This window comes from Callospermophilus lateralis, chromosome 6, assembly GCF_048772815.1.
Source record: "Callospermophilus lateralis isolate mCalLat2 chromosome 6, mCalLat2.hap1, whole genome shotgun sequence".
Classification (NCBI taxonomy): Eukaryota; Metazoa; Chordata; class Mammalia; order Rodentia; family Sciuridae; genus Callospermophilus; species Callospermophilus lateralis.
The window spans coordinates 73,759,692-73,787,602 of NC_135310.1; the positions used below are offsets into that span (position 1 = coordinate 73,759,692).

The 27,911-nt window shown below is 41.5% G+C and overlaps 1 protein-coding gene across 1 annotated transcript in view; it reads left to right on the plus strand.

Moving 5' to 3' along the window:
• The window catches only part of Gabrr2 (gamma-aminobutyric acid type A receptor subunit rho2), a 50,732-nt gene extending 23,136 nt beyond the window's left edge, over window positions 1-27,596 (plus strand). Inside the window, exons 3-9 of the mRNA XM_076858431.2 lie at window positions 10,582-10,649; window positions 13,129-13,352; window positions 14,159-14,241; window positions 14,407-14,547; window positions 19,845-19,997; window positions 20,982-21,178; window positions 24,950-27,596. Coding sequence (XP_076714546.2) covers window positions 10,582-10,649; window positions 13,129-13,352; window positions 14,159-14,241; window positions 14,407-14,547; window positions 19,845-19,997; window positions 20,982-21,178; window positions 24,950-25,261 — 1,178 coding nt within the window. The 3' untranslated portion in view covers window positions 25,262-27,596. The remainder of the gene's footprint in view (window positions 1-10,581; window positions 10,650-13,128; window positions 13,353-14,158; window positions 14,242-14,406; window positions 14,548-19,844; window positions 19,998-20,981; window positions 21,179-24,949) is intronic.
• The last annotated feature ends 315 nt before the right edge of the window (window positions 27,597-27,911 follow it).

Genomic DNA, 27,911 nt, shown 5'->3' on the forward strand with positions numbered 1-27,911 from the left:
TCTTCATACAACCTGAAATGCATTCTTTCTCCCACACCTGTTAGGAGTGATGAGTGTTCCAAAGGCCTACCCAGATATGGCCGTTTGCTGATGCTCTCTCCAGTGCCTGTCACCCAAATTCATCAAAAACTGCTTCTTGTAGAATTTCCTCCAGTGCCCTCAGCTGGAATTAATTGAGCCTTCCTCGAGTTCCTATTATATCTGTGAATGCTCCTGTCATCTCTTCTGTGATATCACATAGAAGAGATAGAGCTAGTTGTCTCCCTTCTTGGAGAAAGAAACCAGGTTTATTGACTTCCACATCCCAGGCTGCATTGCTCAGGACTTGATCTAGTGGACACTACAGGATTGAGTGGAATAGAAAATGAAGATGTATGGACCTTGGGAAGCACTACATACATGTAAGGTCTTATTCAAATTAGCCTGCCATGTTGGTTGATTTCTTCTCTCTCTCTCTCTCTCTCTCTCTTTTTAAGTGTTGGGGATTGAACTCAGGGCTCCATGCACAATCCCCAGCCAGATCTTTTTCTTAAAATATTACAATACCTAAATACTATATTAAGAGAAATAATAAGAAATCATTATTGCAGTTTTATTTTTCACTTCAATTAATTTTCTAAGTTTAAGAAAATGGCATCATAAAAAGAAACATTGTAAAAGAACATGAGGAATTCACTGACCACAGCATTTTCTTTGGCAAACCCTTGATGATTTATTTGTTCAATTTAATGTGGCAAGTTCTCCTTGACTAATACAGTCTTTTTAAAACTCTCCATAGTAACTCGGAGCATGCATGGCTAACAGTTACCTACCTTTCTTTGACTGTGGCCCACAGAGTTTGCTGCTGCTGGGCTTCCCCATTTTATTCCGTAACACAGTCTGGAATTCTTCACCACCCCTCTGCCCTCAGTTTTTGCCCACTCTGCTGGAGGTGAGCAAACCTGCACTTCACCATGGCAGCAGCTTAAGAGCCCAGGGCCAGGTGATGGCCCAGGACCTTTTTCTGGGTATGTGAGGTCCAGGCCAGTGGACAGTATGCTGGTGTGGTAGGGGTTCCCCCAGGCACCTGAAATCTCAGGATCCATATTTGCAGATATGGCCCTTTAGTGATGTGGACACCAGTACTGAGAGGTTGGCAGAGACTCTCTTCTCTCCAGCGTGGATTAAGCCCTCTGAGGCTAGTGCCTCTACCCAGTAAGTGCAAAGGGAGATTAAGAAGGAGTAAGATCCTGGCTTTACCCTCTAGTAAGATAGGTCTTGGTGATAATGACATGATAATGTAGTTATTTATGGAGAACATCCTATATGGCAAAACTTGCTATAGACTTTACACAGAGTAGCACAATTAATCCTCATAACAATCATATAAGGACAGTATAATTATTGTCCTTGTTTTTCAGGCAGGAAACTGAAGACAGAGAAAAATGTATGCCAAAGATCACACTGCTAGGAAATGATGGGGACGAAATTTAGACCAGGCAGTGTAATAAGTGATTTATTTATTTAAATTTTGAATCATAGAGTTCTCTGAAAGTCTGTTTCTTTCCCAGATTAAGGACAATTCACACTCTCTCTGTCTCTGTCACACATACACATGGTGAGCACACAGAGACACATGCGAATTCCTGCACCATTCCCTGGTGGCTCTATGGACTCAGGACATTCCTCCCCACCCCTCTGCCCTGCCACTTGCCTTACACAGTTGGTCTCAACGTGGGGGCATGGGTGGATGGCAACAGCACCGACCAGCAGTCAGGAGCAGGTGGGAGGTGGTGTGAAAGACATCTAGGGAGGGGAAAGGGCAAAGCCAGGTGGGGACCTGAGGGACAGAGAGATGGTCCATCCTGTTCTGCAGCCTACATGACAGCTTTCATGGGCTTGTTTCTCACTCTCTGTTCTTGGTCGTTCTTATAGAGAGTTTCCTCAACCCACTGAGGAACTGGTTGGGGAAGATAGGAATGGTGAATTCAAGGGCCTGCTTCCTTGGTCTAGTTTAGAGCTTAGAATGACCTCGTTATTCCCCACCTGTGGGACCACAGAGCCTGAAACATGTCCTTTGTCCCTCCCTCCCCTATCATTAGAGGAATTCTGTACCATTGGCCTAAGGTCCTGTCACTATTGGCATGCCAACTGCCTGCCCTCCCTAGTGTGTGCCAGTGGAAGTCAGGTGGGTGGGTAGGGAGGAGGTTCTGAGGCCCTCTTGAGTACAGATTTTGGAGATGGACAAATTAGAGGGACAACCTTTTCTAGAGGTTGATGAGGGAAATGGATGAGTATTATGGGATGCTATTCTTTGGATCTTGAATGTCTCACAAAGATCCATGTGTTAAAGACTTATTCCCCAGCTGGGTGCTATTGGGAGGTGGAGAAAACTTTAAGAGCTGGGGTCTACTGGGAGGTCCGGAAGGGGAACATGCCCTTAAAGGGCACTGTGGGACTCTGGTCTCTTCCTCTTCAGTTTCTCTCCCTAGCTCTAAGGGGAATGGTTTTGCTGTCCCTTCACTGGAGGCCGAAAAGCAATGTGTCTGCCCAATCATAGACAGGAACCTCCAAACCTGGGAGCTAAAACCACCCTTTTCTCTTCATAAGTAGATTATCACAGGCAATATCACAGGTTATAGTGATGGAAACTGACTAGCACATGAGGAAAAGAGCATAGGATGCTGTGGGGCTGTGAAACTTCACCTAGAGTGTTAGGGAAGCCTCTGGGAAGAAAATAGTATGCAAGCTGAGACCTGGGCAGTATGACTAGATTGAAGAGTTTCTTAAGCCCCTTCACCCTCATTGACTCAGACAAAATTTTAAGCCACTACTTCCAGAATGGTTTCTAAAATATTAATAGGTGTTACTTTTTTTTTTTTTTTTTTTTTTACTATTTCTTATAACTTTGAGCTGTAATCAGCATTAACAAGGGGGCTCTAAATAAGTACACAGTGAAATGGCTTAAAATAAAGGAAACACCAGGTAACCAACATTCAGATCCAGAAAAAGTATTTATCTTCCCTATTGGAGGATATATATAAATTATGGTCTGTTTGAGCCATTAAGGCAGAGCGGCCACTCCTCTGGGAACTCCCGGGTTGAAATCTCCCAGTCAAGAATGCCCGGGGATCATGCTGGCCCCTGTCTTAGCTCACAACCTTAGGTCAAATAGGCTCCTGGAGATGGGTGTAGCCTGCTTACTGCAAGATCCCTGGCCACACTGAGAAACAAGCACCTAAGCAAGACTCCTCTTGCTGAAACCTTATCCCTGCCTTTGATGTACTCCCCTTTAGATAAAGAATTGGGGCCTTTTTCAGTTGTTTAGTTCCAGTTCCTATTAGGACTGGAAGACCCATCAGATGCTTCACTTTTTAAAATCTAATCTTTGGCTTTGATTTATTTCTTACTGATTATTTCATATACCTTTTATTTTCTCAGGCGGCTCACACCTCCTGAACAGGACCCTGCTCTGTCAGGGTGCTGACTACCCTATCATACTTCCCCACAGATCCACAGCTTCTCCACATGTTCTTCCAGTTATTCCATAGCTTCCTCCTTTTTCTTTATAATCATCTTGCCAATGTGTGCAAGCTTCAACCCCATTATTTAGTTTTGTATGTTTTGGGATTTTATCATACTGCACATTCATCCATGAGATGAGTCATCCACATCATTGCATGTAACTATAATATCCCATTGTATGACTATACCAGAATATATTTATCCTATAGTAAAGATGGACATTATGGAAATTTTCAACTGTTAGCTATTACAAATACTATTTTGTGAATAATTTGTGTATGTCTACTGGTGCTTATTCACATGTATTTCTAAACATGGAATTCCTGGGTCATGGATTATGTATGTCCTTCATTTTGCTGGATAATGTTTTCCAAGGTGATTGTGCTAATTTACACCCCTGTTGGCAGTGTATGAGAGTCTCAATTACTCTACATCCTTGTCAACACTTAGTGTAATTACTCTTCCATTTGAGCCAGTTTTGTTGGTATATAGTGATTATGTCTCATTGCGGTTTTAATGGAGTTATTAATGAGGTTGAGCACTTTTTCATATGTTTATTGTGTATTTGTTATTTTTTGAAGTGCTTGTTCAAGTCTTGATATGTTTTATGTTTCTGTTATTTTTGTATTGGGTTTTCTGACTTGTTCTTAAGAGAACTGTTAGGAGTTATTTACGTCTTCTGTATATAAGCCCTTTGTCAGTTAGGTATTGCAAATATCTCACTCTATCATTTGCTTTTTAAATTAGTCATGGTGTCTTTTGATAAAATTCTTGATTTTTTTCAATGTAAAATTTTCAGTGAACCATAATATGCATACCGAAAAGTGACCATGTGTAGCTTAGTGAATTATCAAAAAGGGAACGCATTCATTTAACAATGCCTATGTTAAGAAATACTATTTCCAGAACTCCAGAAAAGCCCCCTTCTCTTACCAGTAAATATCCCCTCACTGTTATCCTGACTTTTAACAACAAGCATGAGTTTTGGTAGGTAATCTTTTTTTAAAAGATTTTTTTAGTTGTAGATGGACACAATAACTTTATTTTATTTGTTTATAATTTTTTATATGTACTGAGAATTGAACCCAGTGCCTCACATGTGCTAGGCAAGTGCTCTACCACTGAGCTACAACCCCAGGCCTTGCTAGGCAGTCTTAATTTTAATTTATATCATTGGTCTTTGCCTCATAGTTGTGCTTTTTGAGTCCTCATTAGTAAGTATATAGATGTATTATAATCCTAAGGTGGAACTATATTTTCTTGTGTTATATTCTGGAGTTTGTTTTTGCCTTTCACATTTGGATCTATAGTCCACTTGAAGCTATTTTGTATTTTGGATGATTTTCATATAGATAGCCAGTTGTCCTAGAATTGGTTATTACAGATACTATTTTTCTGCAGTGCTCTGCCGTGATACATACTTAAGCATCCTTGAGGCTGTGTGTCTGTTTCTGGACTTTCCACTCTCTTCCATTTGTCAGTTGTCCATCTCTATGCCAGTCTTTTACTATCTTAATTACTGTAGCTTTATTGCAAATCTTGACATCTGGTAGAACAAAGCTTCACCTTCTTTTTCTTCAAGAAGGATTTCTCTTAGACATTTTAATTTCTTAATGATCTCTTTGTCACAAGAAAGTCTAATAGAATTTTGATTGGAAGTGCCCTGAGCCTTTTGGATAATAAATATTGGATAATTAATATCTTTACAATATTGAATATCTAGTCCATGAACTTGATGTATTCTCCACTTATTTAGATTTTCTTTAGTTTCTTTTCATGTTTTAAAGTTTTCTAAATCTTGCACAAGGGCCTATCTACCTTCACTTTAGGGTCCCTGTGCAAAACAGTCATCTGGCTCTGTTGTTTACTTTGAAATTTTTAATTATAGACTCAATTTTTAAAATAGTTGTAGGACTTTGCAGGTTTTTACATTTGGCCTCTTATTGATGTCGATTGACAGGTTGTATGTTTCTGGGAATTTGTCCATATCATCCACATTTTGAAGAGTGTTGACAAAAACTTGTCCAGAATAATCTCCTTTTGTCATTTTTTTTGGCTGCTGCACAGTGATGTCCTTTTTATTCCCTACACTGGCTATTTTTGCTTTTATTCTTTCTTGGAAGATTGATCTTATCAGAATTTTATCTATTCTTTCACAGAACCAATACTTGGCTTTATCAATCCTCTTAGTTGTATATTTATTTCGACTTCAGTGCTTATTATTCTACCTTTATAATTTCCTGCCATCTACTTAAATTGCTATTCTTTTCCTAACTTCTTACGAAGGGTGATTAGTTTGCTAAATAGAATCATTTCTTCTTTTATGATATTCTCAGTTAAGGATATAATTTTCTGTGTAAGAAATACTTAGCCTACATCCCATGAATTTTAGTATGTTTTTTTTTAAAAAAATCATTTAGCTAAAATTTTCTAGTTTGTATTATGATTTCTTCATTGACCCATGGGTATTTCAAAAGTATATATATATATATATATATATATATATATATATATATATATATATATATATTTTAAGAGAGAGAGAGAGAGAGAATTTTTTAATATTTATTTTTAGTTTTTTGGTGGACACAATATCTTTATTTTATTTTTATGTGGTGCTGAGGATCAAACCCAGCGCCCCACGCATGCCAGGTGAGCACACTACCGCTTGAGCCACATTCCCAGCCCCAAAAGTATATTTCTTAATTCCCAAATGTATGGAAAAAAATACACACACACACACACACACACACACGAAATAATGACACACAGAGAAATACCTTTTCCTTTGGGTTCTGTGATGGCTCCTCTGACCCAGCTCCCAAAAAGGAGGCAAGGCAGACAAGAAAAGGAGGACGCCTTGAACCCGGTTTTATTGGGGAGAAGCTATTAAATGAGGCAAGGGGTAGGATTACAAAGGAACAGGTGAGTGTAACTCAACCCCACTGAGTAACCCCTACTTCTGGAGTCACACCTCATTATCCGCATGGAGCTAAAGTCCAAATCATTCCGGGGTGCGATAATTGTTCAGTATCTCTGTCTCAGGACTTAAGGGTGTGTATTTCCAGATTGGTTCCTGAAAGCTCACTATGTTTTAATTTTCTAATGAATGTTGAGATAACACCTTATATAAATTCTAGTGCTTTGAAATTTGTTGAAATTGCTTTATAGCATAATATATCATAAATTTTTATTCTACTCTGTCCTTTCTACTGTCTAACCAACTCTATATTCATTTTTTTTCTCTCTGCCTTTTTTCTTTTTGACTGGTCATTTTTATTATTATTATTATTATTCCTATTTTTGTTTAAAAGGTACAAACTCTTACCATTACCTGGCGGTTCCCCTGAAAACAGTGAGGAGTCCTTGGCTTATCACATTTGTATGTTAATCAGCTACTTCTACTATTCTGGACAATGCAAAGACCTCAGAACACTCTTAGGCCATTTATGCCCTTGTCTGCTTAAAAGCTATTTTTGTAATGTATTTTAGCTCAGGCTTTTCCATTGCACAATAAATTATCAGTAATGTTTTGCATAATTGACATTCTTTTAGAATTTTGCATATATTTACTATTTGTGTTGTTTTTTATTCCTTCTCACATGTCTAGCTTTCCCCTTCAGATCACATGTCTTCTCCTTGAAAGACAACTTCAGTTGGGGTAGGATGCTTGTTGGCAAATTTTCACTTTAGTTTACCTGAAAATTCTATTTCATATATATTCTTTTTTTTTTCATATATATTCTTGAAGAGTCAATGACATAAGTCTTCATTCACAAGTTGAGTCCTAACAGTGCTTTCTAGGATCATGAGAAGAAAATAATGGTGGGAAAGAATGGAACCGAGGAGAGCCCTTTGCTAATTATGCATTTCCCTTATGCTGCCTTGAATTTGCCACCTCTTTGGTTATCCTACCTGAAATCCCATGGTGCCGCAGTCTCTGGCTGGGCACAAATCACGAGTCTCCACACAGCTTGTAGATTCAAACAGCAATTCTTTATTCCCGAACTCACACCGGCCGTCTACAAACACGCTCTGGGGGAATCCACGTTCTCTGCCCAAATCCACTCCGCATGGGCTTCTGTCTCCCAAAATATACTGTCTGACCCTAAGCACTCAAGAGGAACTCAGCAGCAGGATACGCCCTATTCTAAAGGGGGAACACCCTAATCTCCTATTATGCTAAACTGCCCTATTCTAAAGGGGGAACACCCTAATCTCCTATTATGCTAAACCGCCCTATTCTAAAGGGGGAACACCCTAAACACGGATCCTGCCCTGGTCCTTGAGCAAGGTCACCTTACAGAAGTCCTTCCACTAGACAGCATGGGAGTAAGCTGGCAAGGAATTTGTCATACCTACTTGGCTGATGGCTCCCAGCACCATGGACTTCAAATTGGCTCATTAGAACCCAACTTAAAAAACAAACAAACAAAAGAACACAACAGGGCTAAGTGACCAAGTCATGAACACCTAGTTTAACTAGACTACTTTCCTTCTGAAAGGACTCAGCCCAATTCAAAACATAAAATTGTTAATGGAAGAAGAAAAACCATTAATTCAGAAGAATCTCTTCCCAAAGTAGGCTGGGAAGGGCCACAAATGGAAAACTCAGACAATCCCAGCAGTCGTATGGGTTAGAGGCAAAGCTTAAATCATGGAGGGCAGCGACATTGGTATCTGTTCAAGATTAAACTCAAAGCAGTTCTCAAGCCTCCTGAATATCCATGGTCTAAGATGATTTGCCTACAACAACCCAGGGCACATGAGATCTTGACCTGCTCCATGTGGGCGTTATCTTGAGAACACTGAAAGGTTTTGCCAAATTTCTTTGAAAAAGGGCAACTGGAGGTGTGGGAGCAAGCTAGGTCCTGAGACAGAGAGGCACAGGAAGAGTCAATGTGTGTGCTGATGTATTTTATCTGGAAAATGCCCTGAGCCAAACAGCTCCTGGTCAAACACTGTGCACATTATCTGAAAACCAGGTCACTGAAAGTTTATCCAAAGAAGGCAATTGCTATACTGTTTCTTCCCTTTGGCTCTTGGAACTATGTAGCAGGTCACCTGGCACTCCAGAGGAAGGGAATGAGAGGGTAAAGGAGACCAGATAGAAAGTGTAGCACACTTTGCACAGAACACAGTGGTGTTTTAATATCTCAGACTGAGGAAGGGTCCAGAAGACGAGGTAATTAACCAGCCCCTGACCTCTGATGGCAATGTTGGGAACCTCAGCACTGAGTGGAGATCTGGATACTGGGGAAGAGGGTCCAGGTGTCAGGCTGGCCTCCTGGGGGATAGAGCTGGTTGGCCCTGAGGAGGGGCTCCTCCCACCCTTAACATTCCACTTCTGGAACTTTCAAAGCACCCCTGCAGCCTGGAATAAGTAGAGAACATGGCTGTTGGAATAGGGCTTTCTCATGGGCCCTGACCTAAACCATAAATTGAGGAACATGGTAAACTAGAAAGATCAGTTTACATTCTGATTTATACGAGAAGGAAAAAGAAAAATAAAGAACAAAGCAATGCACTCATGTGCTTTCATGTTTAAGATCACAGAAAAATATTTTCTCAATCCCATAGTAATAATTGAAGTATTTTTCCATTCCATCAGCCTCAATCAAAATCCCAAATTTTAATAGTGTTTTTTTAAATATTTATTTTTTAGTTTTAGGCAGACACAACATCTTTGTTTGTATGTGGTGCTGAGGATCAAACCCGGGCCGCACGCATGCCAGCCGAGCGCGCTACTGCTTGAGCCACATCCCCAGCCCCAATAGTGGTTTTTGAAGTATTAGCAAACCTAGGGGGTCTGGTGGGATTAGGAGAGAGTCAGTGAGCCCATCCAATGCCCTGGGCTACTTCTTGCATTTGGGCTGGAATTGAGGAATGAACCTTCTAAATCTTACTTTGTCAGGATCTCTGATCCTCCTTCCCTAGCTCCAGTTGAAGTTCCTTCCAATTCTTCTCGTTCCCTGAGACCCAGACTCCCCTGTTCCCTAAGGTTTTCTGGGCTCAGATCACAGCAGCTCAGGTCAAAATGTCCTATTCTTGCACTTCCTGATCAGGGCTCAAAGTCCTGGGTGCAGCTGGACTGGCTGCCAGACAATTTCCTCTCTCTAAAAGCCTCTTCCACAAGCTGCTATCTGACTCTTTCCAGGAACATGTTTTTGACTGTGACTATAATGGCATTTGTTCATGTTTTGACAGACATAGGTTTTGAGGTTTTTTTTTTTTTTATTTAAATTTTTAAATGTTAAGATCTTAAAAAAAAACACTTGGCTGAAAAATAACAGACATAAGGAAGGATGCACAAATTATAAATGTACAGCTCACTGTCACAAAGTGAACTTAACAATGTACCCATCATCAAGCTCAACTAAAAGGACAGGACCCCATAGATAAATCCATAGATAAACACAGTTTTAGACATCCTTCCAGGATCCAGATAAAATTGAATATTTATTTAGGTGCTATGTTATTTCACCTGACATGCCCTAAAAAGATTTCAAAATCATGCAGATTATTGTCTTTTCCTGTGATGTAAATTTGCATAGAGACCTTGTCTCACTCTAGATTGAAAGTTTCCAGAAGGCAGGACTTCAACTACTTGCTAGAGTCTCAGTAGGTAGAATTTCAGTAGTTGAATGAATCCAAATCCCAGCACACAGATAAACCAAACTCAGGTCAGAGGCTCTTAGGGCTTATTCTATCCTTCTTGGATTTTACAGGAGGACAAATGACCAGGGTCTCCACTCAGACACTAGAGCTGTTTTATTGCCTTCACCCCATAGAGACATCCCTAGGATACAGGAGGTAGTGATTCAGCTCATTGATTCATCCAACAAGCATAAATTAAACACCAAGCTTGGGCCAAGAAAGGCACCTAAAGCAGACACAGTCCCAGGCCTCAGTGGAGAAAGCTCAGCTTCCCCACACACCAAAAACTAGCATGAAAACCCACAGGGAATTGTGAACCACTGACTCTTCACTTTCGCAGTTCTGGCTCCCTGGGGAGGTGGGTGGGAGCCGTCTCCCACCAGAAGTGTGCCTTAACCAGCTCTCTCTGCTCTTCTGCAGGCCCTGCCATCCCAGTGGGTGTGGACGTGCAGGTGGAGAGTCTGGACAGCATCTCTGAAGTGGACATGGTATGCAATACCCTGGGCCAGTAGCCCCCAGGGAAGGGTCCCATGGCTGAGTTACTGTGAGAGCCTGTGGGATGGTAGCTTTGGTGTTGCAGGATGTGTCTGGGAGGGCAGGGCAGGAGCTGGAACTGACCAAATGTGGGCTTGGGCATTGGCCCAGATGCAGTAAAGTCTAGAGCAGGGTTCTCAAGCTTTATGGGAGAAATAGCTTACAGATTTCTGGGCCCCACTACATACTCCCTGGTTTCAGAATCTCTGGGTTGAGGCCCAGGACTTTGCTTTTTGAACACACTTCTCATATGCTGGGAGTGGTCAGATGACCCATGTTGGTTGAAATGCTGTAGTTCTTAGATTTTCAGTTCCTGCTGTGTGTACAGCTTCCCCACGCACTCCACAGAAATGCCCTCCACTGTATTTCTTGACTAACCCCATACAGACACCTCCCGGCTGTTTGCAAGACCTTGGTTTGGAGAGGAGCCTTCCCTTCAGTGTCCGACCTTATCTCTTTTCCATTCTGCATTTCTCGTTTGCAAACTACTTCTTTCCTCATACATGCTCTCCCTCTGGCCCTCCCAGGCATCTCTTTATCCTTTAGGTCTCAGTTGAGATAAGGCTTTTTCTAAAGGGCTTCCCTGACTACCTGGTCTAAAAGTTTCCTGTTTTTCCCTCTAGCCCACATCATTCATTTAAAATGTGCTATCAATTTATTTTGGGGGAGGTGTCATGTATATTGGTCATCCCCCATACTTGACTATAGGCTCCACAAGTACAGGAACTTGTCTTTCAGATTTTTGCCCCCATATCTCCAAGCCTAGCCCACTGTGGGACCTATGGAGGCTCTCAACACATGTGTGGAATGAAAGAGAGGGAGGGTTTCCTCATGTGTCCTTGAGGGGAGGAGGCTTCCCTGGCTCCTTTTTTGTTTGGTCTTTTGCTGGTGCTGGGGATCAAACCGAGGGCCTTGCACTTGCTGAGCATGTGCTCTACCACTACTCCCCATCCCTTCCCTGGCTATTGTTAGACTCAGCACAGCAAGGCTGATATGTTACTGATGCTGTGCACCCTCATAGCTCCAGCATCTGGAAAGGAGGGTATCCAGGTGTGAAAGGTATGAATGTGACAGTCTCCAAGATGCTACAGTGCACACTGCCAAATCCTTTGGATATCCAACAGTTAGGTTCAGCTTCAGAACCATTTGGGTCTGGGCCTAGCCTGGCTGCTTTAGATCTGACTCAGTCCAGATGTCCACTCTGGATGTGAAGGCTCTTATGAAAGTGTGACTGAGGATCTCAGAGAGAGGTGTCCAAAATGACTTGCCTGTCTTCAAGGAACCCACCAGTTGAGTTGCTCCACCACAAATAAAATGGTAGGTAGGTACTGTCCAAGCTGGCCTTGCATGTGTCTGTGAATTTGCAATGTGGCACTCCCCCTAGGCAATGTCTCTCAGAGCATGGTCTCCAGCTGTGGGACCCAGAAGGGGCATTTGGCTCACATCTCCTCCTCACATTATTGGCTGTTTTCTTCATGTATGGAAGAGGAATTTGTGGCAAGTGATGGTCAGTCTAGGGACAGACTTTCACGTAAGCCTAATCTCTGTGCCTGTTCTTTCTTTGTTCCCTTCCTAGGGCTTCTTCTTGGCCCACCATCATTCACTCTCTTCTCTATCCCTTGTCCACTTGCTTCCATTTGCATCTTGTGTCCTATCTCTGGCCATGGTATAAGAACCAAACTCTTGGGTTTGACCATCGATTATATAGACAAGGGGATACTTCATTTTTATTTTTGTAGTGATGGGAATCAAAAGCCAGGGCCTAGCATATGCTAGGCAACTGCTCTATGACCGACTCCCATCCCTAGCCCAAGGAGACAATTTTTAACAGGATAAGCTTTTGAACTGGAATTATAGTAGGTAGGCAGTTGCCTGTGTCCTCATCCATTCATCTTCCCATTTTTCCATCTAACAAATATTTATTGAGTACCTAACATATGCTTTTCCAGGCATTACATCTAATGATGAACAGGGATTCAGGGATAGTCAGGACACAATTCTGCCTTCAATGATGGTAGAAATCTAATGGTAGAAATCTTTCTAAGAGGAACCCTTGACTGTTTAGGTTTCTGAAACAGGCCACCATGCCAAAATGAACTGGTTAGCCAGATAGGTTAAAAGCCATGTACTCAGGGTCTAGTGAGTGAGAACAGAGCTTTGGAGGAAATTCCTGCTGCTGGCCAGCAGGACAGGATGACAGCATCATGCCTGTAAGTTTCTTTTGTGGGTTGCTCTGTCTCCTGGGCTCCAAATTTACGAGGCACAAAAATGAGCCCTTCTCATCTGCAGCAGCTCCATCACATTGGCTGTGGTGCCCAGGGCTGTGGAACTGTCCCCCCGACTCTGGAAGCTGATACAGTGGAGAACAACAGAATTCTAAGGAAGGAAGCTTTCTGAACCATTTCAGTCTGGTCTTGCCCCTGGCTCCCATAGGATTTCACCATGACCCTGTACCTGCGGCATTACTGGAAGGATGAGAGGCTGGCCTTCCCCAGCACCAGCAACAAGAGCATGACCTTTGATGGACGGCTGGTGAAGAAGATCTGGGTCCCAGATGTGTTCTTTGTTCACTCCAAAAGGTCATTCATTCACGACACCACCACTGACAACATCATGCTGAGGGTGTTCCCAGATGGTCATGTGCTGTACAGCATGAGGCAAGTGTCCATGGGGCCATGGTTTCTTGTCCAGTGCCATTCCACTATGTATGATCAGTTCCTTTGGCCTGGAAGAGTTTGTCCCTGTGATCTGTGGGATGGCATGAGCCTTCTGATGCCAGTCAGAATTGTCCAAAGATGAAAAGGCCACCCAGCAGGTGGAGACCTCCATATCACTGGGGGTCTTAAGCATGGCTTAGAAAACTACTCTGGTCTAATTGAGTTGTTGGAGACAATGACCTATGTACATTCCATCCTTGACAGTGTACTATTCTAATTGATTGGTAATAAGTAATAAAATTCTAATAATAACAAAAACTATTGTTTGTTGAGTGCCATTATAGATTGGCTTCTGGACTAACTAACCCATCTTTTTCCATATCTTATTTGCCTGATTTTATAGTTCACCAGAATTAAATAATAAAACTAGATACTTCCTGGTCTTGGGTGAAGGATGGGGCATGCTAATCTCCCAGGCTCCTCTGGGGCAGGCAGACCTGCTGGCTGAGGGCAGTCCCCAGAGAAGGGTGCAGGTGTGGGCCACTAGTAGTCAACACCCCTCCTCAGTGGCTAGAGAAGGAGTGTAGCAGCCCAGTAAAGGGGATCCAGCACTAATAACACCTGTCAGAGATGACCAAATTCTAGAAGCTGAAATTCTTTAAGTTAGACATCTATGTAAACAAACTTCTGAAATAAACACAAGGAGGCAGCTGCTCTTGGCCATGTTCTGTGTCTTCCTTACTTTGGGCGGGTGCATGAGCCAATAGCTTGCTGCACAAGCCAACTGTCATATCTGGGTTGTGCAGGATTACTGTCACTGCCATGTGCAACATGGACTTCAGCCACTTTCCCCTGGACTCCCAGACCTGCTCTTTGGAGCTGGAGAGCTGTAAGTATCAATGTTTTCTATTCCATCACCTTATTCCCTACCCAATCTGAGCACTGGCTGCTAGTGACAAGAGCTGTTTGCCCAGGCAGGTGCAGGACTACTCTATTGCTTCACGCCACCCAGAAACAAAGGCATCTGATTTAATTTCTTTTCTTCTCCCCAAAGATGCATATACAGATGAAGATCTGATGCTGTATTGGAAGAATGGGGATGAATCCCTGAAAACAGATGAGAAGATCTCCTTGTCTCAGTTTCTGATTCAGAAATTTCATACAACTTCCAGACTGGCCTTCTACAGCAGCACCGGTAGCTACCTTTTTGTCACAGCCTGATTCAAATGTGAAAGAAAACTCATTAGAATTTTTCAGTCTTTTCCCCCCCTCAGTGAAAATAAATTTTGATTTTTAAGAGGATCCATAGTTCTAAAATTTAAACTGTGTTTAAAATCAGGAGGCAGACAATAAAACAAAATTGCTATATTCTTAGACTCCATCAGCAGAAGCAACACAACTTATCCTTCAAGACTTCCAGCTTTACCTGTGTAATTTAACAAGGGCAGGGTCCTATTCTACATGCTATTCTATAACTTGATTTGTAATCCTACTTAGTTAGATGGGCAGACAGCTTTCCAAGCACATATATTTATTATCCATATCAAGACCATTGATTCTTTTTTCTTTTTTGTAGTACTGGGAATTGAACCCCAGGCCTCATGCATGCTAGATAAACACTCTACCACTAAGCTACAGCCCCAGCTCCAATGAAACATTTTTTAATGTTTAATTTCTTCTTGGATCCTGGGCTATGTTTGAAAGTTTAAGAGAACTACTTGTCAGCTCTTCTCTGATCTCACATTTAACTCTTGGGTTACTTTATTTGGACCGTTGTAATGAAGCACCATAATTGGGTGCTTGAAACAATAGGAATTTATCTGTTGCTGTTCTTGTCTAGGGAAGAATCCTTCCTGCCTATGCCCAGCTTCTGGAGGTTGCCAGCAATTCCTGACATTCCCTCGCTTGTAGCCACACTTTAGTCTCTACCTCTGCCATCACATGGCGCCCCCTTATCTCTGTATACTCACTGGGTGTCCTCTGTGTGTGTAGGCCCAAATTTCCCTCTTCTGTAAGGATACCAGCTATTGGATTAGGGCCTAACTTAATCCATTAAAATCTCATTTTACCTCAATTCTATCTGCAAAGACCCTATATCAAAATGAGGTCAGGAGGTCACCTTCACAGATACTGGGAATTAGAAATTCCATATATATACATATAATTAAAAAAAATTTCTTTTGCAGGTTAATATTGTAAGTTTACTGCCATATCACGTGAGTCTGGGGAAGAGACAGAGTAATACTGTACTTTTAAGAATTTTTATGATATTATATTTTTATTGGTGCATTATGATTACACATAATAATGAGATTCATTGTGACATATTTGTACTGGCCCATTGCATAATTACATCAATTTCATTCCTCAATATTTCCCCTTTCCCTCCCCTCCTTACTCCCCCAGTCACTTTCCTCAACTCAACTGGTCTCCCTTCTATTTTCCTGAGGTCCCTTCTTAATGATTTTATTAGTGCATTATAATTATATGTATCAGTGGAGCTCATTGTGACATTCATACGCACATAACATAATTTGCTTCAATTCACTCCTCAGTACTTCCCCTTTCCCTCTCCTTGCCCCTTCCCCCGTCCCTTCATTTTCTCTTCTGGTCTTCTTTTTATTTATTTCCAAGTATATGTATATATATTTTTTCATTAATACATTATACTTACACATTAAAGTGGGATTTGTTGTTGTATATTCATGCAAGCATGAATCGACATAAGGTGGTTGATTTTATTCCCTAGTTCTTCCCCCTTTCCCTTCCTTCCTCCATCCCCCTTGATCCACTGTCCTTCCTCTACTAATCTTCATTCTATTTTCATGAGATCACACCTTTGTAAAATTCTGTGCTTGTCTGTAACTTCCACATGTGAGGGAAAGCATTCAATCCTTGACTTTCTTTTTTCTTTTTCTAATCCAAACTGTATCCAGCTTTATTAAAGATAATTTTCATAAACAGACATAAGGCAGACGATCATTAACAGTATACAATAACTTTCAAATTCCCTTCTTGGATGGACACCAAAATTAGAAAGTCACTATAAAGCCCTATTAAGTCTTCATTTGATGCTCTGAATAGGGAAAGTTTAGAGTGAGTGTTGACATTTCACGTTTAGCATGGTGTTTAACAACTTTTCATGAGTCAACCCTTACTTTCAGAAAATGAAATGAAAATGGCAGAATTATCAGTCTTAAGGTCCACAATCTAAAAAAGGAACTACTGCTTTTCTGAGGAACACTATCTCAATGATGTCACTGGAAAGTCCAGATTGCCTGACACACTGGTAAAACCAATTGTTGGGAGTCAGGTCCCATCTTGTCTGAGTTTAGGGGCGTTAAGTCTATGCTGTTGGTGGAGAGGGAGAGGAGGACATAAAGATGAATTTGAGTTTTTCCATACTGCAAGGCGTTTGTGCCAAGGTGGCTATGTGTGCCAATATCAGGAAGTTCCTTCTCTTGGGAGCCAAGAGAAAGTCTCTCAAAATAGCAGGGAAAGGTGTTCCCCACAGGAATCCAGCTTTGGAGACATTCTACTAGTGACATATGCTCCTTCCCTCCCAACCAACAATGAGGTGTTCTGTGTGCTAATAACATAGCTTTTTAAAAAATAAAGTAAAACAAAATTCTGCATTTTTATAAAACTTGATAAAAAATAGTATTTCAAACTATTCAGTCATCAGAAAGACCCATTTATCAAAAATGCACACACTTCCTTTGGCAGCAATGGCACCGTTAGCTTTCTGTGCCTGGTCTGTTTGGGTATCTCCATTTTCTGCAGGGTTATTCCCATCCTTGTCATCGACAGGTTTCCCTTTTCCCTTTGGATACCTTCTCTTCCTTCTTTGCAGGGGCCTTTTTAGGCTTGGGCTCTGGTATTGGAGGAGCAGGTTTAGCAGACAACCTTGTGGATCTTCCCTGTGGTTCGTCCTTCACCTTGGCTTTATCTCCTTTGGCCTCCCCTTAAGCATACTGATATTGGGCTTGGTGGTGATGGTAGCAGGACACAGGTACTGGACACAGGGATACAGCAGAGTGCAGCTTTGGTTGATCCAGAGGTCATTCTCGCCTCTTTCTCTTCACACCGCTCAGGCTTCCTCAATCCTTGACTTTCTGAGCACTTAGCATGATGTTCTCCAGTTCATCCATTTACCTATAAATGACAGAATTTTATTCTTCTGTCCAGCTAAGTAGAACTACAATGTGTAGATATACCATGTTTTCTTTACCCATGTATTTGTCAATGTGTAGATATACCATGTTTTCTTTACCCATGTATTTGTCAACAGACACTTAAGCTGGTTCCATAACCTGGCTATTATGAATTGTGTTACTATAAACATTGGTACACGTGTATCATGGTCATATACTGATTTCAGGTCTTTGGATAAATACTAAGGAGTAAAATAGCTGGATCTCATGGTAGTCCCATTCTAGTTTCTTGAGGAATCTCCACAATGATTTTCACAGTAATACTAATTTACAGTCCCACCAATAATTGTTCCTTTCTCCCCATATTCTTGCTGGCATTTATTATTATTTATATTCTTGATGACTGATTCTGTTTTGAGATGACATCTCATGTAGTTTTGATTTGCATTTCCCTGACTATTAATGATATTGCACATTTTTTTCATGTATTTTTTGGCCATTTGCATTTCTTTTTGGAGAAATGTCTGTTTAATTCATTTGTCCATTTATTGATTAATTTGAGTGGGTGTGTATGTTAAATTTTTAAGTTCTTTGTATATTCTGGATATTAATCCTCTGTCATAGAGTAACCAGCAAAGATCTCTTCTATTTTGTAGGCTCTTTTCATGTTATTGTTTCCTTTGCTATGCAGAAGCTTTTAAAATTTGCTGCCATCCCACTTATTTATTCTTGGTTTTATTTCTTGCACTTTATAAGTCTTATTAAAGAAGTCAATGCCTGCACCTGCGTTGGAGTGTTGACCCTATGTTTTCTTTTATCAGTTGCCCAGTTTCTGATTTACCTCCTAGGTCTTTCATCCACTTTGAGTTGACTTTTGTGGAGGGTGATAAGTAGTTTACTTCTTCTCCAAGTGGTTATCCAGTTTTCCCAACACCATTTGTTAGAAAGTCTTTCTTTTTTCCACCTTATGTTTTTGGCACCTTTGTCCAAGATGAGATGATCATATCTGTGTGGGTTTGTCTCTCTGTCTTCTACTGTGTTCTATTCCTTTGGGCTTTGTATCATGCTGTTTTTGTTACTATTGTAGTACAATTTGAGGTCAAGTATTGTGATGCCTCCAGCCTTGTTCTTATTATTCAGGATTTCTTTGGCTGTTCTGGATATTTCATTCTTCCATATGAATTTTAGGATTACTTTTTCCAGTTCTATGAAGAATGTCATTGGAATTTTAATGGAGAGTGAACTGAATCTGTAGGTTGCTTTTGGTCATATGGCCATTTTAATAATAGTAATACTGCCTATCCACGAATATAGGATGTTTCCTCATCTTTTAATGTCTTCTTCAATTTCTTTCTTCAGTGTTCTATAATTTTCATTGTAGAGCTCTCTTACCTCCTTGGTTAGATTGATTTCCAGGTTTTGTTTTCTTTTGTTTGAGACTATTGTGAAAGGAATTGTTTGCCTGTTTTTGTTTTGTTTTGTTTTTTTCCATCAGGTTAGTTATTGGTGTAATGGAAAGCTATTGATTTTTGAATGTTGGTCTTATGCCCTACTACTTTGCTGAATTTATTTATCAAGACAAAAAGACTTTTAGTGAAGTTTTTTTGAGTCTTCTAAGTACAGGATCATATCATCTGCAAACAGTGATAATTTGACTTCTTCTTTTCCTATTTATATTCTTTTATTTCTTTCTCTTGCCTGATTGCTCTATATAGAACTTCAAGAACTATATAAAAAAATAGCCATGGTGAGCCCAGCACAGTGGTACACACCTGTAATCCCAATGGCTTGGGAGGCTGAGGATTGAAAGTTCAAAACCAGCCTAAGCAACTTAGGGAGGCCCTAAGCAACTCAGAGATACCCTGTCTCAAAGTAGAAAATAAACAGGTCTGGAGATGTGAGTCAGTGGTTAAACGCCCTGGGTATAATCCCCATGCCTCTAACCCTCATACCCCAAAATAGCAATAGTAAAAGTGAACTGAGAATCTTGTTCCTGATTTGGGAGGAAATTCTTTAAGCTTTTCCCCATTCATTCAGTATGGTGTTGGCTTTGGGCCTGTCATAGTATTTATGATGATAAATACTATACCACCTGCCTTGGTGGTATAGAACCACTCTGACTTTTTATGCTCCTGAGCAGCCAATCACTCATCAAATATGGTTGTGGTCTGCAAACAACACATACCAAACCAACAACTAAACACATATCTATTTTGTTCTACCTTTCTCTAAACAGCTATGAAGTTAGATAATATTGTAAAGATCTTATTCATAGGAGAAAGGCTTAGATTGTGGAAAGGAAAGTACTCAAAATCTCACTGACTTCTGTATTCCCCAGGCTGGTACAACCGACTGTACATTAACTTCACGTTGCATCGACACATCTTCTTCTTCCTGCTCCAAACCTATTTCCCTGCCACCCTGATGGTCATGCTGTCCTGGGTGTCTTTCTGGATTGACCACAGAGCTGTGCCCGCCAGAGTTTCACTGGGTAAAAGCATTTTATACGGTGTGGTTGGGTGGCTATTTTTTTTTTTTTTTTAAAGATCACTAGGCAAAGGAAAAGTAAAACCATATTCAGAGGTTTTAAAACCAATTCAGAGGTTTTTACCTCTTGGAATCAGAAGAAGCAACCATTCCACCTGCCTCTTAGATGAAGCCTCCGTTTCCTCTACAACATTATGAAAACCACAGGGAGCTAAAACTATACCAACTTGGGTTGCACCAATTCAGAAGGATATAGCCTGTCTGGGGCATAGACTTCCACAACTGGCTGTATTGGAGCTCAGTATTTAGATGAATAAAATGATTCTGCAAATGCCAAAGTTATTCTATAACTACAAAAGTTTCTTTTTCTGGTCTTGTTTAGATAGGGCTTTGAGGCAGGGATTATATCATATAATTTAGGGAAAAGGAAGAGATGCATTCCTGGGGCCTTGGTTGTACCCCTTCCCAGACCCTAAATTCCACAGTCAGAGTTTACAACCCATCATCCCAGTGTGGACAAAATCAGGTTGGACCCTGAGGAACAGGAGGGTTTAACCAGCAAAGCACAATGGAGAAAAAACTAGCATGGTAGGCTTCCAAGAATTTCCACAGTTGGGCTTAATAAATGGACTCAGATGAGGGAGAGTATGCTCATTCTTTCAGGGTTGGGAAAGTTCCTTTAAAAGTGTCCTCCAGTCACTGTTGTCAGTTCCACAGCAGAATAGGTCCTTTCCTAATCACTTCTGACCTTGTCAGCTGTATCATAGAGACCCACCCTCTCAAGCTAGGGGACTTGGAGAAGGGGCTGGGTGGAGGTGTGCTGGGTAAGGGGTTGGGGTGCCTGGCTGCTTGGGGAGCAGATCATCCCACCCCCACAAGGTAAAAACATATCCAGGGAATTTCTCATTCCATCTAAGAGTCAGAGAATGTAAAACTGTGACTCTGAAGCTCTGAGCCTTGTGCCAGCTGATGGGTCTGGGTGTTGCAGGCATCACGACGGTGCTGACCATGTCCACCATCATCACGGGCGTGAACGCCTCCATGCCCCGCGTGTCCTACATCAAGGCCGTGGACATCTACCTCTGGGTCAGCTTTGTGTTCGTGTTCCTCTCGGTGCTGGAGTATGCAGCGGTCAACTACCTGACCACGTCTCAGGAGTGGAAGGAACGGAAGCTGCGGGAGAAGGTGAGAGTGGACCCTTCATTTCCTTATAGCTGCTGCTTCTGGTTGGATGAGAGTGAGAAGGTGGTTGGCCAAGAGTGGTGTGGGGGTGTTGTATGTAGAAAAAGGAGGTGCTTATACCCAAGGAAGAGGGTCCTGTGTTAGCATAGGTTCTAGCTTCTACAACAAAGGATCCCAGAGAACAGTTTTTGATCAAAGACTAGGAAAAAGAAAACTTGGATTTAGGCACAATTCTGCCACCTGAGCCTGGCCTGTTTCCTCATCTGTAAAAAGGGGATTACAGAACCCACTTCTACCTTCCTCCTAGGGTTGTTGTAAGAGTCACATAAGACAATATCTAAAAGTTATTTTGAAACTGTAGGGTCCTAGACACACAAAATATCACCAATGTTATTGAACATCTCAGGGAAAATACTTCCTGGTTCTGTGGCCAGAGGAGGGGAGAATTCTAGAACATAAAGCTGCTTTATTTATATTTTTAAATTTTGTTTAGTTGTTGATGGGCTTTTATTTTTATTTATTTATATGTGGTGCTAAGGATCGAACCTAGTACCTCACACATGCCTGGCAAGTGCTCTACCACTGAGCCACAACCCCAGCCCTAAAGCTGCTTTATTGATAGGTGTTTTGACCCTGGGAAAATTTAGGCACAGTAAAAATAAAGGCTAATATTTTAGCCATTAGTCTCACTGGAAATACTACAGGGTCTACACTGCACTGCACTATATACCACACCACACTATGAGGTAGAAAGCAAATGGGAAATCTTACAAAGCAATGTTCATGGGCCTTTGGCACAGGAAGAAAAGTCTATTTCATTCATATTCTAATGCTTGTTAATCACAGTAAGAAATAAAATGCTGACTTGTTGCCAAGTCATTACTAATCACTGCACTAATCAAAATGGCCATCACCTAAAAGCTATAGAGATCAGAGAACATGAAAAAAATCACACATTTGTGCACATCTGGGTGACTGTTGGTCCTTTAGCACAGGGAGCTTTAAATTTTAGAAAAAGAAATGTTTGCTTTTAAAAAATAGCCTTTTAATACACACATAATACCTACCAAATTTTTCACATTGTCTTCAAATATATTAAGAATTTATTTTTAATTCAAACTTTTTTACATTAGTATTTGCATACTTGTTTGAGTTTTCAATTATTTTCGCATTGTTATCAAAGGCCTTTGGATTATATTTAAATGCTTTTGATTTATAATCCATTAACTTACCTGTTCAAAAAATAGCAAAGCTTTCATCTGACAAATACAGGCTCATGAACCATTAACCACATGTCTATCCAGGCAGTTCATTAATACTATGGGTCATGATCGTTGTCAGTGATTTTTTATAAGACTGTTTACAGAGTAATAGGGAAAGGTCATTGGGCCCTTACATCTGTCTGTTTGTGTGAGAACAGATGTGGGATGGGAAAGTATGACAATTTCTGCTCCACTGGGGTCAGTGTGTGAATTAAAGATGGAAAGGTAGTAGCTGCAGGGCAGGCAGTGGTGGGAAGACAGTAAATCTCTCTTCTGCTGCGCCACTAATGAGAAAGCACACTTCATGATCATTAAACTGACTCCCAGAGAAGCCCAGGTTCCCAAATCTGAGCCAAGAAGGACCTGCCCTGGAATCACCTCCCATGTCTGTTAAAAATAAAAATTCCTGACTGGGGATGTAGCTCAGTGGTAGAGTGCTTGCCTAGCATGCATGAGGAGGCCCTGGATTCTATCTCCAATACTGCAAAGCAAACAAACCAACAAATAAATAAAAAGATTCCAGGGTCAAACCCCAAAACTTTCTGATTCAGAGTCTCTGAGGATGGCATCATGGGTCTGCACTTATAACAAGCTGGAGTCTGACTTTGCATAAAGGTCAAAGCCTTCCTGCCTGAGGCCTGATAGGCTCACCCCTGGTTCCAATGTGGAGCCACTGCTGCTTTGGAGCTTACGAGAGGCACAGGGATGGCCTCACCTCAGTGGCTGTAGTATGCAGGCTGATTATCCAGACCTAATAGGCTAAGGGCCACTTGCCCTTTCTGAGGAACAAACTGATATGAAAAACAGGAATTTCTCATAATTTTTGGCATTTCCTATTCTAACTCCAAACCCTAGGAGAAAAGTGTTTTCATTTTAGCAGAAAGAATTTCAGTTTGAGCAAAATAAAAACATGTGCTTTTATTAAGAAAGTACCTAAACAGACCCCCATGACAATACCTCACAAGTTTATTAAGGATTCGGTGTGATTATACCTAAGTGCGCATAGTTGGATAGATGATCGCTTACTGACCTTTTGATCCTATGAGTCTGTTAATTGTTCAGGAAGGTATTAATGTGTTACTAATTACTGTTGCTGATGGGACAAGGGATAGAAAGAATAATGAAGCAATCATACCTGATTTTAAAAATACCTCCTAAACCACAATGATCTCTTCAAGCATAAGAATAGTTCAAGTAATCTAATTTTGCAAGAAATCATTCATCTATTTTTGCATTTGAAAGCTTCATGACATTCACCTGAGTATTTCAAGACCTATAATAGTAGGAGGCAGGTTGTGAAATGTCATTATTTCACTTTCCCAGGTGGTAAAGACAGAGGCAGTAAAGGGCTGAGAGCCAGATCAGAAATATAATTAAAGTCAATAGATGGAGAAGAATAAACCCATGGCCAGTTGGCTGTATCTAGTAGGCCTCATGCTTTTGGCCAACACAGACCAGCCCAGATGCCTGCTGGAGCCTGCTCACTACTGATTCCAGCTGTGAGGAGAAAACAAGAGAAACCATGTCCTCCCTCCAACTTAGAATTCCTTATAAACATTTTCATACTTGCAGAAATAATTTAAAGAATAGGATATTCTGCATTCATATACTCAACAACCAGATCTAATGTCATCAATTTGCTATTTTTGTGAGCGCTCTTTCCCCATTTAAACATATTTTGTTGGTGCATCATGACCCTTTACTCTTAAATGTTAACTATTTGGAGTAAGGACACTTTTCTACCTAATCATCTTTAAAAAAATTTTGTTTTAGTTGTAGATAGACACAATATTTTATTTATTAATTTTCATGTGGTGCTGAGGATCAAACCCAGTGCCTCACATGTGCTAGGCAAGCACTCTACCCACAACCCCAGAGCCACAATTGCAGCCCTCTAATCATCTTTTGATTCATGTACGAAAAGATGGAATCCTGCTGGGTGCAGTGGCGCTCGCCTGTAATCCCAGCAGCTCAGGGGGCTGAGGCAGGAGGATTTTGAGTTCAAAGCCAACCTCAGCAAAAAGCAAGGTGCTAAGCAACTCAGTGAGACCCTGTCACTAAATAAAATACAAAATAGGGCTGGGGATGTGGCTCAGTGGTCAAGTATCCCTGAGTTCAATCCCCAGTAAAAAAAAAACAAAACAACAACAACAAACTGGAATCAGAATCTATGGGTTTAAATTCCTGGCTCTGAAACTACCTGTGGAACCTCAGGACAATTGTATAGCTCTCTGGGTCTGGGTTTTTGCTTTTACAACTGGGCTATATCAATTCTGGCAGCACAATAGAATTACCAGGAGTTTTAAATTAATTAGTCTGGAATGGGGCCTGGGTTTGGCCTGGATGATTCTGATATCCAGCCAGGATAGAAAATCATTGGACTAAATGCTCTCTGGAGATCCTTCTAGTTCTTTCTGTGGTTCTGAGTAGCTCTGGGGCTTTGCTTTCAAGCCAGACCATCTCTGCCCAGCTCTCAAGGACTAACCAAGTCCTTTGTGCTTGCTGCCCTTAGGTCCCATGCATGTGTGGAATGCCTCATTCCAAAACCATGATGCTGGATGGAAGCTGCAGTGAGTCTGAGGCCAACAGCCTGGCTGGGTACCCAAGAAACCATATTCTGACAGAAGAAGAAAAGCAAGATAAAATCGTGGTCCACCTGGCCCTGGGCAGTGAGTCTAGCTCTTCCAGGAAAAGGGGGCTTCTCAAGGGCCAGGTGGGACTCCGCCTCTTCCAGAACACCCATGCCATTGACAAATACTCCAGGTTGATATTCCCTGCCTCCTACATATTTTTCAATTTAATTTATTGGTCAGTGTTTTCCTAGGGGCTCCAAGGCCATGCCTATGTAAGGGCATGGACATCCATTGGTGGACACACACCCAGAGCAGAAGCTCCTGGACCGCCATGAGCAGCAACCCCCTCTCAGAAGAGCCCGGGGGCCTTCCGGCTGCCCTCACCCTGACCTCGTGGGTTTACTCCTTGTTTGCACTGTGTCTGTGTCACTCTTTACACCTTTCTAACAGAACTGTCTTCTGCTCTTGCACGAGAATTTGTTCACAAGAAATCCCCTCCTGTTACAAAAAAAAAAGAGAGAGAAAGAGAGAGACTCAAAGGCCTCCAAGATGTTCCAAGACCCTCATAACCTAGAATTCAGCTGTGAAAGGGTAGGGAAAACGAGTGTTCTAGGTAGGAGACAGGAAATAGGGAACAAAGTATTTGTGAACCCATACAACTGGATTAAGTGCCTAGAAAGGAAAACAAGAAAGCAAACAAACTAACTCACTCAGATCCTAGACAGGAAGTGATTTAGCCCATGTCACTCTGGTAACACATGTGATTTTGTAATACATTCACCCATCCATTCAACCTTTCATTAAATATTAAGGTCCCCCCCTGTGCCAGGAACTGTGGAAATGAACAAAGTCTCTTTCCCCATTGAACTTCTCTAAGCTGTGCTTATTCAACACTCATCATAATGTGCTTCTGCCCCCTCTGCTCCCTCAACCCTATTTACCCTACCCCACAGACCCATTTTGTTTGCTGGTGATTTTACTCCAGGTTTATCTACAAAAGCAATTCTGTCTCCGGTGATAATCTCATGAAGCCAGCTCTATGCTTCTCTCCTGGAATCTCCATGTGGTAGAGCCTATGACTGGGAGAAGGATGGGGACTTGAGAACTAGTGAGAGTACAACTTGGTTTTAGGGAGAAGGGGTGTAGATCTGTGTGAAAACCAGTTTCAGATACCATCTTACTTCTGTTTCTGGGCTCTTTCCCTTCTTCTCCAGCAGAATAGTGTCAGTAATGATGATAATTATAATCCCTGTGTCTAAGTCTGGTCTCCTACCCCAGTGATCCCACCTCCTCTAACCAGAAGGGCTTCACACTCTAGAGTGATTTCTCCTTTACTTCCATAAGCTAGTGACCTTTCCTCTAATGCAGCTAAGTCCAGAGTTAGGAAAGCAATCTGATTTATTGAATCTGTCCTAAATTGAGGGTCATGTCCCTGAAGCCTGTTTCAGGGGATTGCTAGAAAACTGGAGTGGATCTCTAATTAGTGGAATTTTAGGTGATATAAAGGATATGACTTTGCTAAGAGGGCTCTTCCTTTAAATAACAGCACTGGGAGTCAGAAGTTGGGGGAGATACAAGGAACACCCACCCCAAGTTTCCTTGCTCACTGAAGGACATTGTTTTGCTTTCTTCCTCATTGCTCCTGACAGCTTCTTGCCAGGGTCTGAGTGTTTAGTCAAGAGTAGAAACATGATCAGCAAAAGACAAGGCACACCCTGCCTTAAAACAAATCTGGCCTGTGGAGTCTGCTCCACAGTTCATGACTGTCGGGGGTAGGGATAGCTCTGAGGACTGCAGTGCACACGGATACCAGGACCTCTAGGAGTTTTAAGTCAGGGGCATGTGGCTACCTGTCCTTTTACTCCCTCACTTGGATTGACTGTGTGGCTGCCCTATTCATTCCCATTTCTCCATTTCTTCCCCAGGGTCATTCATCTACCGATTCCCTCTGTCACCTTATATACTCCTTGTATAAATCTGGTCCCAGACACTTGTCTCACCAGTTCCTTGCCCATGTTGAGATACAGACTCATCATTTTGGATGATCAGGCCACCAGCCTGGATCTTCCTGTGACTTTCTGCCCACCAGTCCAGAAGCTGAGTGACGGGGCAGGACTCAAGGAGCTGAACTCTCAGCTGGGATAGCTCCCGGCACTGTAATGACATATTTTATCTTGGGAGACTGCAAGTTCAGTAGGTTTCTAATACCATCTTAGGGTTTAATAATTCTCTAGAAGGACTCACAGAATTCAGAAAAACCAATGTCATCATGGTCACAATTAATAACAGCAAATGAATATGGACTAAAATCATCAAAGGGAAAGGGAGGGTCTAGGAGAGACAGGTGCAGAACTCTGAATTGTTCTCATCTATTGGAGCTATTTGGATTTCACTTATTTTTCCCATCAACGATGTGCGACAATGTGCATGGAATAGTGTCAACAAGGAAACTCACTCAAGCTCATCAAGGTGCACAGTTTTTATTGGAGATGGGCCACATAGATATACTGATCACATACATGGCTGACTTTAGCCCCCAGCCTTTCTAGAGGTTGGGCTAACACTCGTGGCCCATGGTGCCATCATAAACTAGCATAACTACCTATTGTGGCCAAGGCAAAGGCCCTAATACGAAACAGGACATTTTAAGGGCTTAGAGGCTATCTCCTGGGAGCTAGGATCCAAGGAGCAAACATTTTTTTGAAACACAAGGTTAATCTTTTACTACATGACAATCCTTGCCAATTCCTTACTGTTATTGTCAATTGCTATGCTACTGCTATATATTCAAGCAATAAACATTTTACAGCATCCCTGCACTGGATATGGTGGGGTCCAAATTAAGAAGAGTAGTCACAGCTCTCAAAGAGGATATAAGCAGAGGAAATGGCAGATAAATAC